Raw genomic sequence first — 15,139 nt, forward strand, 5'->3', positions numbered from 1 at the left:
TGCCCCAATATTTCGTAGATACATCTCCAAACGCACTAAAATTCAACACACTTTTAAACCAAACCCTAAATCAATAGAAAGAATGTGTTACGGACATACATCTCCAATACATCTCCAAAACAATCTAACGTTTAACAATCAAAAAATACATTTGGAGATACATCTCCCAAAACTGATGGACATTTTTGAAATTGCATGTTTTTCAGGTAAATAGGGTGAGTTAAGAAATTCCTTCTAACAAACCTATTGAATATTGTGCATTGTGCAATATTAACAATACAATATAAGTCCCTTATATGTGGCATGATTCGAGCCCAAAATAATATCAATAACATCTGGAAAAACTCAACAATAAACAAGTAATTTATTTACTCATGGGAGCTTTAACACATCCTACAAATAAGAAAAACTTTCGAGAAATAGACATCCATAAATACTTTATAATACTTCACCATTTTCATTCATTAAAACCTTATTACTAGTCAAAGAAAAGAACCAATAGAGTCAAAGAAAAAAAAAAACAATGAGAAAAAACTCTGGTGAGAGAAAAAAATGCAGAGCTGTGACGGAATTACAAAAGTATCTTAAACAATTGGATTGAACACAAATAAATGGGTAAAAATAAACCTGCATTCTTCATAACAAAATTTTCAATAGTTTCAGTGATTGCGAAATTCCCTACATTGCTTATATAACTAAAATTAACAAATGCATCAAAATGTCAAATTATTTGTTAAACATGAAATGAAATATTAGAAAAAACTTGAGCAAAGACAAGAAAGACAGACCAATTATACTCCAATTGACTGAGAACGATAGACGGTACAAAACTACAACACCTACAGCACAGCGACTGAGTAGTAAATAGAGAAGATGAAACTAAAACCACTAACACCAAGAAAAAAGGTTGACAGAACTTATTATTAAACATGCCAATACCACCTTTGTCCAATGATCAAATTGGCCAACCCCACAATGCTGCTTCAATTTTGACATGTGAAACCTATTAAGGTAAGGACCATGAGGATCAAGCTTAAACCTAATCCTGGATATACTACCCCACTACTGTTCCCTAGAAACAACAAACTGAGTAACAAAAAGCTCCCCTGTCAAAAGAAAATAAAAGACAAGAGAAACAAATCAAGCCAAGACTATCATAATACACAATGGGCCTGATTGCAAATTTATCACAGTGCTACATGGCATTAACAAGTAAAAGATATGAATGTGGATGCTAAAACACTTTCAAGGTATGATGCACCTGATACTTCCACATCAAACTGCTCCAAAGTAACTAGAAACACAAGGTTGTGATGAAATTTACTGCCATTCTACATAAACAGCTCCTTAGATGAATGTCTCGTTGTCTAATTTACTCGCTCTCCACAGACTATGAGTTTACATGGTGACCATTACCCCCGGAATTACTATTATATCCAACTACAGAGCGCTGAGCAAAGTCAAGTAATATTTTTTTCTGGCGATCATCAGTGTGAGGTAGACTTGCACGCAAGAGCTCAACGGGCATTTCCCTACTTATAGCTCTAGCAACATCAGGCCCAATGACCGCCATATTCGGTGTTCCTTGAGTAAGAAATGAATGCATGATGCTGTCATACTTATTGACACAATACTTGGTGAGAAGGCCAAAGAATTCATCAAATGAAGCCTGCCAAAGTGAACGATTTCTTATGTTATAGTTGCTAGCAGCATGAGGATCTGTTAAAAGTTCAGTAGCTCTCTCCAGCACTGATACTAAAATAAGGGAAGTCCCATCTCCAGCAGGGCTTCCAAGGGGGCGTAGAGGCGGAGGCTCAGAAGAACAAACAACTGAAGCTAGGCAAACACTAAGTGATACAAGATCCATTTCTCGGATGCATTTTGAGACCACCTTTGCAAGGTTAATTACAGTTTCTGCTGCAGCTGGATCGGAGGGAAGACCGCCAAATAAGAATCTTAAATGACGAAAGATGGTCATGCAGACTATTCGCATAAGCTCCCCGCCTGGAAAAAGTACTTGGAGGTACCTAGCAAGTAGTTTTCGACCTTTGGGTAGAGAAACTATCCTGAGAAAAACAAAGTCATCTTTTGCAGCAAGTTCAACTGCGTGTCCATTCTTTCCAAGTGGATCAACTAGTTGAAGTGAGGCTGAAAGTCCTTCCAAAAGACCTTTCCTTTTTCGTTTTAAATGATCTCCATTATCTTGAAGCTGCTTATTAAACTGTAGGAAACGGTCAATATCATCTACATCAAGAAGAACACAAAGACCGTCTTCAATTAAGACCCTTGCTGCCAACATTGGCTCCTGTTCAAGAGGCTTTTCTGATATGTTTTGATCGGGACCAACAGCACGTGAAGAATTTGGTGGATCAACTTCTAGTAGAGGACGGGGCCTGCGAATTGATGAAAATGGAACCCTCCCTAGAGCGTCAACCTGAAGAAAAGCATGTGGCTCATTAGCAGAAGCTCGTAAAGGGATTTCCCTTATTTGAGCTGGTGAAAAGTGACGCCTCAATTTAGCACCTGAAGATTTTTTCGCAAGACAACCTTGATTGTAATAATCATCTACATATGGATCATTACTATGTGTAGCTGCAAGCTGCAACCTAAATATATTCTCAAGTTCCTCAGTCGTCATATACCTAGACCTAAATCGGGGCCATCCATTATTGAATTTATTATGGTTACTCGCATCAAAACCCTGAGGAGAAAATCGGAGATTCTGCCTACCCATTGGAGCGGGTTTTGGCATTTGATCCCTCAGTTCCATCATCCCTAGCATCTGATCATATTTGTTGACCATTGGTAAACCAGAAGAAATATTGGGATGAACTCCATTATATGGCCCTGCCTGGTTGACCAAGTGATTCGGCATTCGCTGATTAAGAGGGGAACCCATAGGAAACTGGCGAATGTTCCCACCAAAAGGTGCCCCATGGTTTAATCCACCTAACTGTAGTGCAGAGTTGGATAAATGAGAACGATTTTGAGGAGATAGAGCCATCTGAGGAGATAGAGCCATCTGAGCTCCTACAGCATGATATGGAATGTTTAAGGGGCCTGTATTATGACTTGGAGAAGCCTGCTGAGATCTACCACCGGGTGGAGGGTAAGATGTAAAAGAAGAATTTGGTGCCAACATAGAATCATTAGAAAAATGAAGGTCCTGTTGTTTGTCGGGATATAAAGATGTACTGTACAAGGACTTTGATTCTTCTATGTGTGCAATGGAGGAATGTGGCTGTGACGACCATCGTTTGCTGTCCTGTGTTTCAGAATCACGAAAAGACTGATCAAACCAATTAGGAACTGATTCATTTGAGCCATGTTGAAGGTAGGGTTGTTGCTGCCTTTGCTGCTCAGGATATGAAGAAGTTCTATACAGGGAATTAGATTCTTGCAAAGGGGCAAGAGAAGAATAAGGCTGTGATGGCAGTCTTCTTCCATCCAAAGAACCTTCACTATCATAAGGATTCTGGTCAAACCAGTTAAGATCATTATTCCTTCGTGTCCATTCAGCCGTAGAATCTGAGTTATAACAACATAAATAATTCAGTCATGTGGAAAAAAATTGTAAACAGTAAAAAAGAAGGAATGCTGGAATAAAAGCCTACTAAAATGCAAAGAATACAGTCACTTTGAATACAAAACATATATCTCAAACCTCACCTTAATTCATTAAACTTCAGAAGTGAATTAATTATACACACGCAAACAGACAGCCCATTTTTATTAAATTGTAGCCATGACATGGAGGAATTTCATTCACCTGCCATAAACTCTGCACGGTGTTCCAGTTTCTATGGCGGGCCATATTAGCCCTGAGGGTAAAAAATAACCTAAAATGCTGTTGAACAATATCTTTATCAGCAGCCTCATATGCTGCATTCTTCATTGCTCTCTTCTCTCCACCTTCTACCATTGGCAATTGTCATCTGCCCTTCTTTCATTATCAACTTACTCAGACAATATCTATTTACTAGCAAGCTTCACTTTCCAGTGAACACTCTTATTTTCTTTCTCATAATTTTTATATTTGTTTTGCTTCCTCTCCTCTTTGTTCTCTAATTTTCATCGTTCTACTATGTCCTATTTCGAACTTTCGTCTCTTTTTATCATCTCCAAATCACTTTTTTCTATTTCTATTCTATTTCTTGTTATCAACTAACTTTTGTTATCATCCTTTGTTTCCTTTTGGTCATTACTCATTTTGATATATTCATCTTATTCTCTGTTTTCATTCTACTTTTACCTCCATATCTCCAGTTCAAAGACGTTAGATTTCTTATTTACACACGGCAGTTTTATGGATATTAGTTTGTGTCTGTGTGTAACTGATAGAAACTGGTACCAAACAATAAAATTTGAGAGTAATTACAACGACTATCCAAGAAATTCAAGAGTCTGGGTTCTCTCCCTTCCAAGAATTCGAGAGCTTGGTCTCTCCCTCCCAAATATAACATCTTTCTAATCTTAAGCATAATCCATATAATCTGCGGTTTCCTCCCTTTTATCACACAAGCCCAAATAACTTCTTAATAATTGCTACTAAATGTTAATATTGAAAATAGTAAATGCTAATGAAAAGTAACTGTCTGGCCACTTTCAGTTTTGGTTCCTAGTAATTCCTAAGGTCTAACAGTAACCACCACATTTCCACCATAGACCGTAATGTCATCTTCCATATTTATAAAGTAATTCAGAAAATTCATCCCTTTCTAAAGCATTAATGCATAATACAAACTGCTACCTTATATTGAATAAAAAATATATTGAATAAATAAAATAAAATGCAGAAAGGGAACGCCGTTTTATTATGATAAAAGGAAAATGAAAGTTGGTGAAATATTTAAAATTATTATACTCACTTTCTCTTGATCCCCGTGCACCAATAATTGTTGTGCTTTGTGGTCCAATTTCAACTTTGTTCAACTGAAATTAAATGAGAAAAAAAATATCAATCCATGTATTTTTATGCATAGGAGAAAACTTTCATAGAGAAGAGCATTATCAAAACAAAAAGTGAATCATAAAAGGGAGCATACATATAGAGAGAGAAAGAGAGAGAGATCAAAGAACTAGCTACTGTGTCTGATTATAAACATTGAAATAATCCAAAAATGCCAATGGAACAAGCTTTGAATATGAACTAGCTTTTCAACTTTTCCCTTTAACTTTAATTTTAACTTTCGTTATCTCTTTCCATTACAGAAGAGATTATGAAAGAGATTGCTTTTAAAAAATAATGGGTCAACTATAGAAATAAGTAATGCTAAAAAGAAAACATGAAAAACAGCATGCTGCAATTAGGGAAAAAATAATGGAATTAACAACCACCATTAATGCAGTTTCAAAAGAAAGAATCACGGATATCATTGCAGGCAAATAGCAGTTGAAAGAAAACAAGTATACAAGACAAATAAAAAACAGCATAATTTTTTTTCTTTTAAATATGAACCGAATGGATTATCGTCCTCGCTGGAGATGGAGGACGGCGTGTTGAAAGGCAATGAAGGCAAATCACAGCTTATATATTGAGGGGTTTACGCATTAGGTTGATAATAGGAATAACTGTAATTCTTTAATTTTATATTTTAAAAACAAGTCACGTGAAACTCACATGATGCCTCTTCAGTTTTATTTAAAAGAAAAAACTAAAGTTCTATGCTATTGCCACAACAGCCGCGCTATGGCTGAAACTGGAATAACGGCTGCTATTGCCCTAATAGAGAAGAAACTGGGATAGCATCACAGTTTTCATAAAAAATTCCTCAAAATCCACTACGCAGGTGCTGCTATAGCCAGTATTTGATAATACTGCCAAGAACCCTTGGAAACTATACAAGTCTAAATTCCCACTACATGTGGTCATGTCATGTGCATTGGGATTCAATGAATGATGATTAGGTCATGTTGATTAAAAATTTGCCAATAATTAGTTAGATAGGAAAACTCGTGTGCTAAATCTTAACATACTCCATCCAATTGAGCAGACTATGGATCTTATGGATAGTGGTGATCAAGGCATTGAAGATCTAGGTGTAGACAACTTGGATTGGGATACTCCATATAAAGAATAGGATGTTATTGGCCTTTATTTGACTATAACTTGATCTCAATAACCGAAAGCTCGTTTTTAACTCTTTCGCAAACACGTCATAACACATATAATTGAATCATTATACTACAAAATCATTTTTTACAGGAATACGACAAGTAAGGAATACGACAAGGAAGGAATACGACAAGGAAGGAATACGACAAGGAAGGAATACGACAAGGAAGGAATACGACAAGGAAGGAATACGACAAGGAAGGAATACGACAAGGAAGGAATACGACAAAATCATTAATTTTTCGGAAACAAAAATTTTAAAAAGTGTAGATTTTACATACATAACTTATTAATCTTTATACTAAAGCAAGCAAATGAAGATATTGTAATAATCACGAGACTCGGCCACTTATTATCTTTTATGTATTTGTTTAAAATTTGACCACTAATGATAAGTAAGCTCAAAAAACTTGTGAGCTAAATCTTAATGATATCCAATGATGAGCTGATTATGGATAGTGAGGTGAGGAAACATTAAAAATCTACATGTAGACAACTTGGATTTGGATATTACAAATTAATAAAAGGATATTATTGGGCTCTATTTGACTGCAAATATCCAAAACTGAAAATTCATTTATACCTCTTTCTTAAACACGTCTTAACTCACATTTGATATTTAATACATTAATTTTACAGTTACTTATAATTTTAATCAAATATATAAATTTAAGTACATAAATATTAATTTTAAAACTAATATATAAATTAAGATAGTGTCATGATCACAATATTCAGTCTCTTATCCAAATTCCAAATAAAAGTCCAAGTATTCAAGAAAGTATAATATATCTTAATTTTACAGGCTTACCTTCCATAAAGCAGAGCTGAGATCATCAATATCAGAAAGAGATTTAACATCCTCAACCTGAAATTTTAAAATAAGAATTTATCAATAAATTATATTAATAGAGAATTAAACTGTTTGATTTACAATAAAACATCACAATAAAAATTTAACTAATGAAAATTGTGTCAGGTTATCATAAATAACAAATAAACTAAAATACTATTTTCTCATATATTAATACATGGGAAAATCATAAATTTCACTCGAAACAAAATAATGAAAATAATATAAGCACCACGAGTCCGGAACGTGTACCCGGCACTGGTACGTCGTCCTTTTAGAAGAATCGTATATATTTATAAAAAAATGCGCACAGAAAACTCAAATGAAAAGGAAAAAAAACACAAGTATGGTAAGAAAAGTGAATTCAACCTCTTCTCTATTATTAAGAAGGAACTCCTCCTCGTTAGACTCGGGCAAACAGTCATCATCTTCTAACCCTCCCAATTCAACTTCTTCTACGCGTGCATTTTGACCGAAAAATGCATACTGCGTCGCATCAAAAACTGCACCTTCTGCAAAAACAAAAACAAAAAAATCTTCAGTCAAACACCTAGCACCAATTTCTCAAAACTAATTCACATGGAAAAAAAATACACATTACTTCGTAAATAACAAACCAAAACAGTAGATGCATTTTCAATTCGTAAAAATACAGAATTATCATCTGAAGCCTAGTATGAAGCACGGAGACCCGAACACAACACCGACACTGACAAGGCGACAACGGTAATAATTTGAAAAAAATAAATAAATTAAAGGCGGTGTAGCCGACGCGCCTTTTTTCAAAGTTGTCCGTGCTACAGCTAGTAACAAGTCTAATAACTAAAAAATACAATTCCTAATCCTAAGTAATAATCAACATGGAAAATTTGAAAATTATACAAAACTATCAACTCTAGCTAACGATTATACTAAAAGTAAATCACTATAAGAAACACACCAGATCTAATTAAACAATCTGAATCAAATAACACACAATCAAACACCAAATTATATAAATAAATAAAAAGTAACAAAATCAAAAATCGAAAATCGAAATCAAAAATCAAAAACAGTTGAAGCGAAAGTAAACCTTTGGGAACATCCCCAAATTGATGAAGATCTCCACCAACATCATCCCCGCCACCAAATCCATCCATCTCTACCATAAAAACGCAAAACCCCAAAAAACACGAAAACGAAAACGATTGAAGAAAATTGAAAAGCGAAGAAGAAAAAGAAAAATTGAATAATAATAATAATAATAATTGAAGAAGAGTAAATGGGATTTGGATCGGGGGAAAATGGAAAGGGCGTAGGTATTTAAGAAAAGTTGAGAAGAACCCTAACACGAAAATGACTCGTCGATTATTCTACCTCTATAGATAACACATTTATACATAAAATAAATAAATAAATAAAAATTAGATATAAATAAATAAATACACGTGGTTTTCTGAATTTTAAAAATTAATTAATTAACAATCATGTTTTTGTTAAAACAGAAAATTAACAATCATGGTTTAGCTGAAATTTGAACTATGAGTGTTGTTATTTTGTTATTTATTTTTGGTTTTGAACTCCCACACTCTCAATCATAAAATAAAAATTAATAATATATAATGTAAATGATTTTTTTATTTTAAATAAGTTATTTTCTTTTTTTCTAGAAACATGACTATTATATAAAATTTGATTATTAAATTCACAATTGTTTATATTTAAAATTTTAAGTTCGCTTTTAGTTATATTTAAAATATTATTTTTAAATATAAAACTTGTGTTTCGTAAATAATAGAAATTAAGAAACTTTATCATTTTATTGAATTCGTTAGTATTTGATATAATTTTTATAGTGTTATATTTTATAAAAAAACTATTTAATATTTCTATAGAGTATTTATTATAAATTGTAGAAAATAGTTGATATTATTAAGAGTATTGTTGATGGAGAAATAACTTTTATATATAAATATATTATATTCAAAAAATATATTTAAAGAAAAAGATGATAAATAAATAATAAAAAAAGATTTTATTTGAAAAAAAATTTGATTAGAGAGAAATTCAAAATGTAAGAATGATGTTCTCTTTTGTACAAATTATGTGTACTTTAATTGTCAAGAAAATAAAGTTGAACTTTTTTTTTAAATAAGAATATTATATGTTTCGGTGTTACTTATTTAAAATTAAAAAAATATTCTTTGTTTTAATTTATAAAAATAATATTAAGCTAATTGTTTTTTATGAAAGAGTGAAAAATTAGTTTATTCTTTTGAAAAAGATTATGATGTTGATATTATAAGAAATCAATTATTTTCCATCCATTTTAAAATAGTTTTATTTAAATATATTTACATTTATTCGAAAATATAATAAAACTATTAAATTTGTATTAAATTAACTATTTATGTGTTCTTAGTATCATAATTGTGAAATATAATGTTTTAAAATAATATAGTTAATAATAACTATAGGTATTTTTATTAAACTTGAATATGTGTGTCAGAGAATAGGACATAAATGCAAGCAAGGGCCCCCAAACACACATGTATGAAAAGAAGTGGATTGAAAAAATTAAACTAGAGGACAATATTCAGAAATTAGAGGGATTCCCACTGATGATGAAAATTATGTGCCCAAGGAACAAGACAATGATTGCTGGAAATTGGTAAGGAAAATCAGAAGTGGAAAAGGTAAAATGCAAGTTGTTGACAAACTTGGAAACCTTATCAAATGTCAGAATGGATTCTCCCCACTTAGGATTTCGAATGATCCTATAGTGTACTTAAACAACACATGATTATTTCTTGGAACGTGAGAGGTATTAATAAAGCAAACAGAAATAAGAAGATTAGAAATATACTCCAAAGATTAAAGTCTCATGTTGCAATTCTGGTTGAAACAATAGTAAAAGGTACTAAAGCTAACTCCATTAGAAATAAAATTGGCCACTATTGGTCTTACATTGATAACTACAATAAACATGGGAATGGAAGGATATGGATTATGTGGGATGCAACAAAAGTATGAGTTCATAAAATTATTGATACTAACTAGTTTATACATTATGGAGTATTTTCCTTAGAGGGCCATTTCAAGCATTAGTTAACAGCTATATATGGCCATAATCAATTAGAATAAAGAAGGGAGTTATGGGCTAATATTAAAGCTTATAGGGGACACAAGTAGTATTGGTCCTTGGTGTCTTATAGGGGACTACAACAATATCAGGGAAACTAAGGATATAATAGGTGGCAGCAATGTACAAGAAGTTGAGTACATTAATATGGTTACCATGATGAACAATGTAGGATTGTTTGAGATGGAGAGCAAAGGGGGGTTATTTTATTTTGTCCAATAGACACAACATAGGGCTATCTATTCAAGAATTGACATGGTCCTTGGAAATGTTGAGTGGTTCTTGCAGCAGAGGGATACCACTCTATACAATATAGAAGTTGGGATATATGATCATGCCCTTTTTGTCACAAGGCAAATGAGAATATTGATATCAAGAAGTCCCATATCAAATTCCTTAAGCAATGACTGATATGGAGAAAAAAACTACAAAGACTTCAACCCACCATATAACAAAAAAGTAGGCCTCTTCCAGACATTAAGGTGAAGCTGGATCAAGCTAAGAATGATTTAGATACAGCTAAGAAGAACTTGATGAATGACATAATGAACTACCAGAAAATAGATAGGGCTAAGGAGTGCACTGAAACAACCATTGGAATGATTTAAAGGATCAAGTGCTTAGACAAAATGCCAAAATAGAACGGCTAAATAATAGGGATGGGAATAACTCTTATTTCCATGCCTCCATCAGAAGCAAGAACCAACAAATTGGGATTTATATGCTTTGTGGGAATGATGGCACTACAATTACTGAGAAGCGTGAAATTGAGGAGGAGATTATTGAGTTCTACGAGAATTTGATAGGAACTGCAAATACCAACTTGAAAGAAAATTGATATTGAAGATATGAGGAATAGTAACCGGTTGACAAGTGACCAGGGGGTGAGTTGATAAGGCATGTAACTGACATAGAGATAAAGGTAGCCCTGAAGAGCATAAGGGGCTTAAAAGCCCCTGGCATTAATGAGTGTGAGTCTAAGTTCTTCAAAAGAGCTTGGAACATTGTAAGGGAGGATGTCATAAGGGCAGTCTAGGAGTTCTTTGTGAAGGAAAAATTATACAAAGTTGTTAATTGTACCTTGGTGGTGTTGATACCCAAATCCAATGAAGCAAAGTCTATCAAAGAGTACAAACATATTTCATGTTGTACAACCATCTATAAAACCATATCAAAGGTCATGGCTAATAAGTTCAACAAGGTTCTTAGCAGCATCATTCATATAATTCAGGCTGCATATTTCCTAGAGCAGCACATACATGATCATATCATGTTGGCTTTTGAGCTTATTAAAGGCTATTAAAGGAAAGAAGCCCCCCAATGTATGTATCAGTTATACATTAAAAAGGCATATGACACGGTAGACAGGAGTACTTTGGAGAATATTATGAAGGAACTTAGTTTCCCACCAAAATTCATCAGATGGGCTATGGTATGTGTCTCAACTGTTTCCTATCAGTTTAACAGTGATGGTGTTTACTCTATAAAATTTGATAGCTATAAGGGGCCTCAGACAAGGTGACCCTTAGTCCCATCTACTTTTTGTCATCGTGATGGATTATTTACAAAGATCTTTGAACAAGCTTAATAAAATCCTTGATTTTAATTATCATTCAGAGTGTGAGAGACTTCAGGTGAACCTGAGTTATGCGGATAACCTACTCGTCTTTACTAGAGGACGGTGACACCACCTCAGTGAAGATTCTCATGAGAATGTTCAATCAATTTTCTGACTCTACATGTTTGGTTGTTAACCCCGGGAAGTGTAAAGCTTACTATGAGGATGTGGATGATGCTACTAAGAATGAGATAAGAACAATTACTTTTTTTATAGAAGGTACTCTCCCCTTTAGATACTTGGGAATCCCTCTCTCAAGTAAGAAGTTGAGTGTCCAAATAGTGCATGATTTTGGCATATAAGCTAATGGATAGGATTAGACATAAGAGTTCGAGAATGATAAGTTTGTTAGAACAAGATTTGTTCTGATCAATATTTTTAGTTTTGATGATAACAAGGATATGAATTTTGTGTGAGATAATGTGGTACTCTAATACATTGCAATTTCCCTTTCAGGAAATATATAAAGAGTATGCACAAATCAGCGCTCAGAAGCTTTGACTCAGAAGGTTCAGCATGCAACATCAGAACATGGTCTGGCAAGACATCAGAAGATGGTCAAGGCAGAATCAGAACATGGGTCTATGGAAGCATCAGAAGAACTTGAGATCAGAAGCAGAAGCACTGAAGTTCTCATGGTATCACGCTCAGAAGCACTTCAAGGTCAGAAGACAAGAAGATGCTATGCACCAAGCTGTTTGACTCTGATGATATTCAAACGTTGTATACATAAACATCAGATCAGAAGAAAGTACAGGTGGCAGGCTACGCTGACTGACAAAAGGAACGTTGGAAGCTATTAAAGGCAACGTCAGTAGACACAGCGTGAACAAGGCTCGAGGTAGTTGACAAAAGCGTGAAACATTAAATGCAATGCTGTACGGAATACGCAAAGCATTAAATGCTCCCAACGGTCATCTTCTCAAGTGCCTATAAATATGAAGTTCTGATGAGAAGCAAGGTTACCAACTCTTGACGATTTCTGTGAATATTAACTTGCTGAAACGCTGTTCAAATCAAAGCTCTCAAACTTCATCTTCATCAAAGCTCACTACATTGCTGTTGTAATATATTAGTGAGATTAAGCTTAAACGTTAAGAGAAATATCGCTGTTGTCATTATAGATTTTCAGAAGCATTTGTAATACTCTTAGAATTGATTACATTAATTTGTAAGTAACTAGAGTGATCAAGTGTTGATCAGGATACTCTAGGAAGTCTTAGCTTGTGTCTAAGCAGTTGTAATTAGAGTGATCACGTGGTGGTCAGGATACTCTAAGAAAGTCTTAGCTTGTGTCTAAGCATTTGTTCCTAGAGTGATCAGGTTGTGATCAGGATACTCTAGAAGACTTAGTCGTGGGCTAAGTGGAAAACCATTGTAATCTGTTGCGATTAGTGGATTAAATCCTCAGGTGAGGTAAATCACTCCGTGGGGGTGGACTGGAGTAGTTTAGTTAACAACGAACCAGGATAAAAATAACTGTGCAAATTGTTTTTATCGTTCAAGTTTTTAGACTACACTTATTCAAACCCCCCCCCCCTTTCTAAGTGTTTTTCTATCCTTCAATTGGCATCAGAGCACCGGTTCTAAGGTGCAAGCACTTAACCGTGTTTAGAAAAGATTCAGGAAGAGAAAAACGCTTCAGTAAAAGATGGCTGGTGAAATTCCAACAAATACATCTGCATCTACATCTGGCTCTGCTGAGCAATACAATGGTAACAATGGTTATACTAGACCACCAGTATTTGATGGTGAAAACTTTGAATACTGGAAAGATAAACTGGAAAGTTACTTTCTTGGTCTAGATGGTGAACTATGGGATCTTCTGATGGATGGTTACAAACATCCAGTGAAAGCTAGTGGCGTAAGGCTTACAAGGCAAGAAATGAATGATGATCAGAAGAAGCTTTTCAAGAATCATCCTAAAAGTAGAATTGTTTTGCTGAATGCTATCTCTCATGCTGAGTATGAGAAGATATCTAACAGGGAAACGGCCTATGATATATATGAGTCATTGAAAATGACCCATGAAGGAAATGCTCAAGTCAAGGAGACTAAAGCTCTTGCTCTAATCCAGAAATATGAAGCCTTCAAGATGGAGGATGATGAAGATATTGAGAAGATGTTCTCAAGATTTCAAACTCTAACTGCTGGATTGAGAGTTCTGGATAAAGGCTACACCAAGGCTGATCATGTAAAGAAGATCATCAGAAGCTTACCCAGAAGATGGGGTCCAATGGTGACTGCATTCAAGATTGCCAAGAATCTGAATGAAGTTTCATTGGAAGAGCTTATCAGTGCCTTGAGAAGCCATGAAATAGAGCTGGATGCAAACGAGCCTCAGAAGAAAGGTAAGTCTATTGCGTTAAAATCAAATATTAAAAAATGTACTAACGCTTTTCAGGCTAGAGAAGAAGATCCTGAAGAATCAGAATCTGAAGAAGAAGATGAACTGTCCATGATCTCCAGAAGGGTAAACCAACTCTGGAAGAGCAAGTAAAGGAAGTTCAGAGGCTTCAGAAGTTCAAAGAGATTTGAACGAGGAGAATCTTCTGGTGACAGAAGATCTGACAAGAAGAAGGCTGTCTGCTATGAGTGCAATGAGCCTGGACATTACAAGAACGAGTGTCCAAAACTTCAGAAGGAGAATCCCAAGAAGAAGTTTCATAAGAAGAAAGGTCTTATGGCAACATGGGATGATTCTGAATCAGAATCAGAATCAGACTCTGAAGGAGAGCAAGCCAACTTCGCGCTGATGGCTACAGAAGATGATGGATCAGAATCTACATCAGAATCAGATTCTGAAGAGGTATTTTCTGAACTATCTAGAGAAGAGTTAGTTTCCAGTTTAACAGAACTTCTGGAACTCAAGGCTCATCTTAGTATCAAATACAAAAAGCTGAAAAAGCAGTTTGAATTTGAAACTAAGAAGCTGGAATTGGAAAATTCTGAACTGAAGGAAAAAGTTTTAAATCTATCCAAAGATAGTGGATCTCCTTCTGAAACAGAAAAATCCATTCCTAGCATGAATCATATTCTGAAAGAATATGACTCGAGCTTCAGAAAGTTCTTATCTAGAAGTATTGGCAGAAGTCATCTTGCTTCTATGATATATGGTGTTTCTGGAAACAGAAGGTTTGGTTTTGGCTATGAGGGTGATACCTCACATAAATTTGAACCTGTTGATGATCTAAAGATCACATACAAGCCATTGTATGATCAGTTCAAATACGGCCATGCTCATGATATTAGGCTCACTTCACATGCACAGAGCTTTAACACTGTTCACACCAAGAAGCATGTGACACATCCTAAGAAATATCATGCTGACAAACCTAAAGAATATCATGTTGTTCCTCCTGTTAAATATTTTGCTAAACCCAAGTTCAATCAGAACTTGAGGAGAACTAACAAGAAAGGACCCAAGAAATT

At 34.4% G+C, this 15,139-nt stretch overlaps 1 protein-coding gene across 1 annotated transcript; it reads right to left on the bottom strand.

The window, feature by feature from the left end:
* Nucleotides 1–784: 784 nt before the first annotated feature.
* LOC131594607 (protein PAT1 homolog) lies at nt 785–8,322 on the bottom strand. Its single transcript, XM_058866785.1, has 5 exons — nt 8,041–8,322; nt 7,338–7,480; nt 6,927–6,983; nt 4,869–4,932; nt 785–3,528 (listed from the first exon to the last, which is right to left on the bottom strand). Exons 1-5 carry the CDS (start codon nt 8,114–8,116, stop codon nt 1,391–1,393), a joined length of 2,478 nt encoding a protein of 825 aa, XP_058722768.1. The 5' UTR covers nt 8,117–8,322; the 3' UTR covers nt 785–1,390.
* Nucleotides 8,323–15,139: the final 6,817 nt, after the last annotated feature.

This window comes from Vicia villosa, linkage group LG4 (genome assembly GCF_029867415.1).
Source record: "Vicia villosa cultivar HV-30 ecotype Madison, WI linkage group LG4, Vvil1.0, whole genome shotgun sequence".
In the NCBI taxonomy this organism is placed as follows: domain Eukaryota; kingdom Viridiplantae; phylum Streptophyta; class Magnoliopsida; order Fabales; family Fabaceae; genus Vicia; species Vicia villosa.

Bases quoted from the DNA above. Each gene is read 5' to 3' on its own strand.
- LOC131594607 (XM_058866785.1), bottom strand. From the start codon at position 8,116: ATGGTAGAGATGGATGGATTTGGTGGCGGGGATGATGTTGGTGGAGAT. The intron at 7,481-8,040 runs GTTTACTTTCGC...TTGTTTTTGCAG, and splicing joins ATTTGGGGATGTTCCCAAAG to AAGGTGCAGTTTTTGATGCG. The intron at 3,529-4,868 runs GTGAGTATAATA...GTTATAACTCAG, and splicing joins TGCACGGGGATCAAGAGAAA to ATTCTACGGCTGAATGGACA.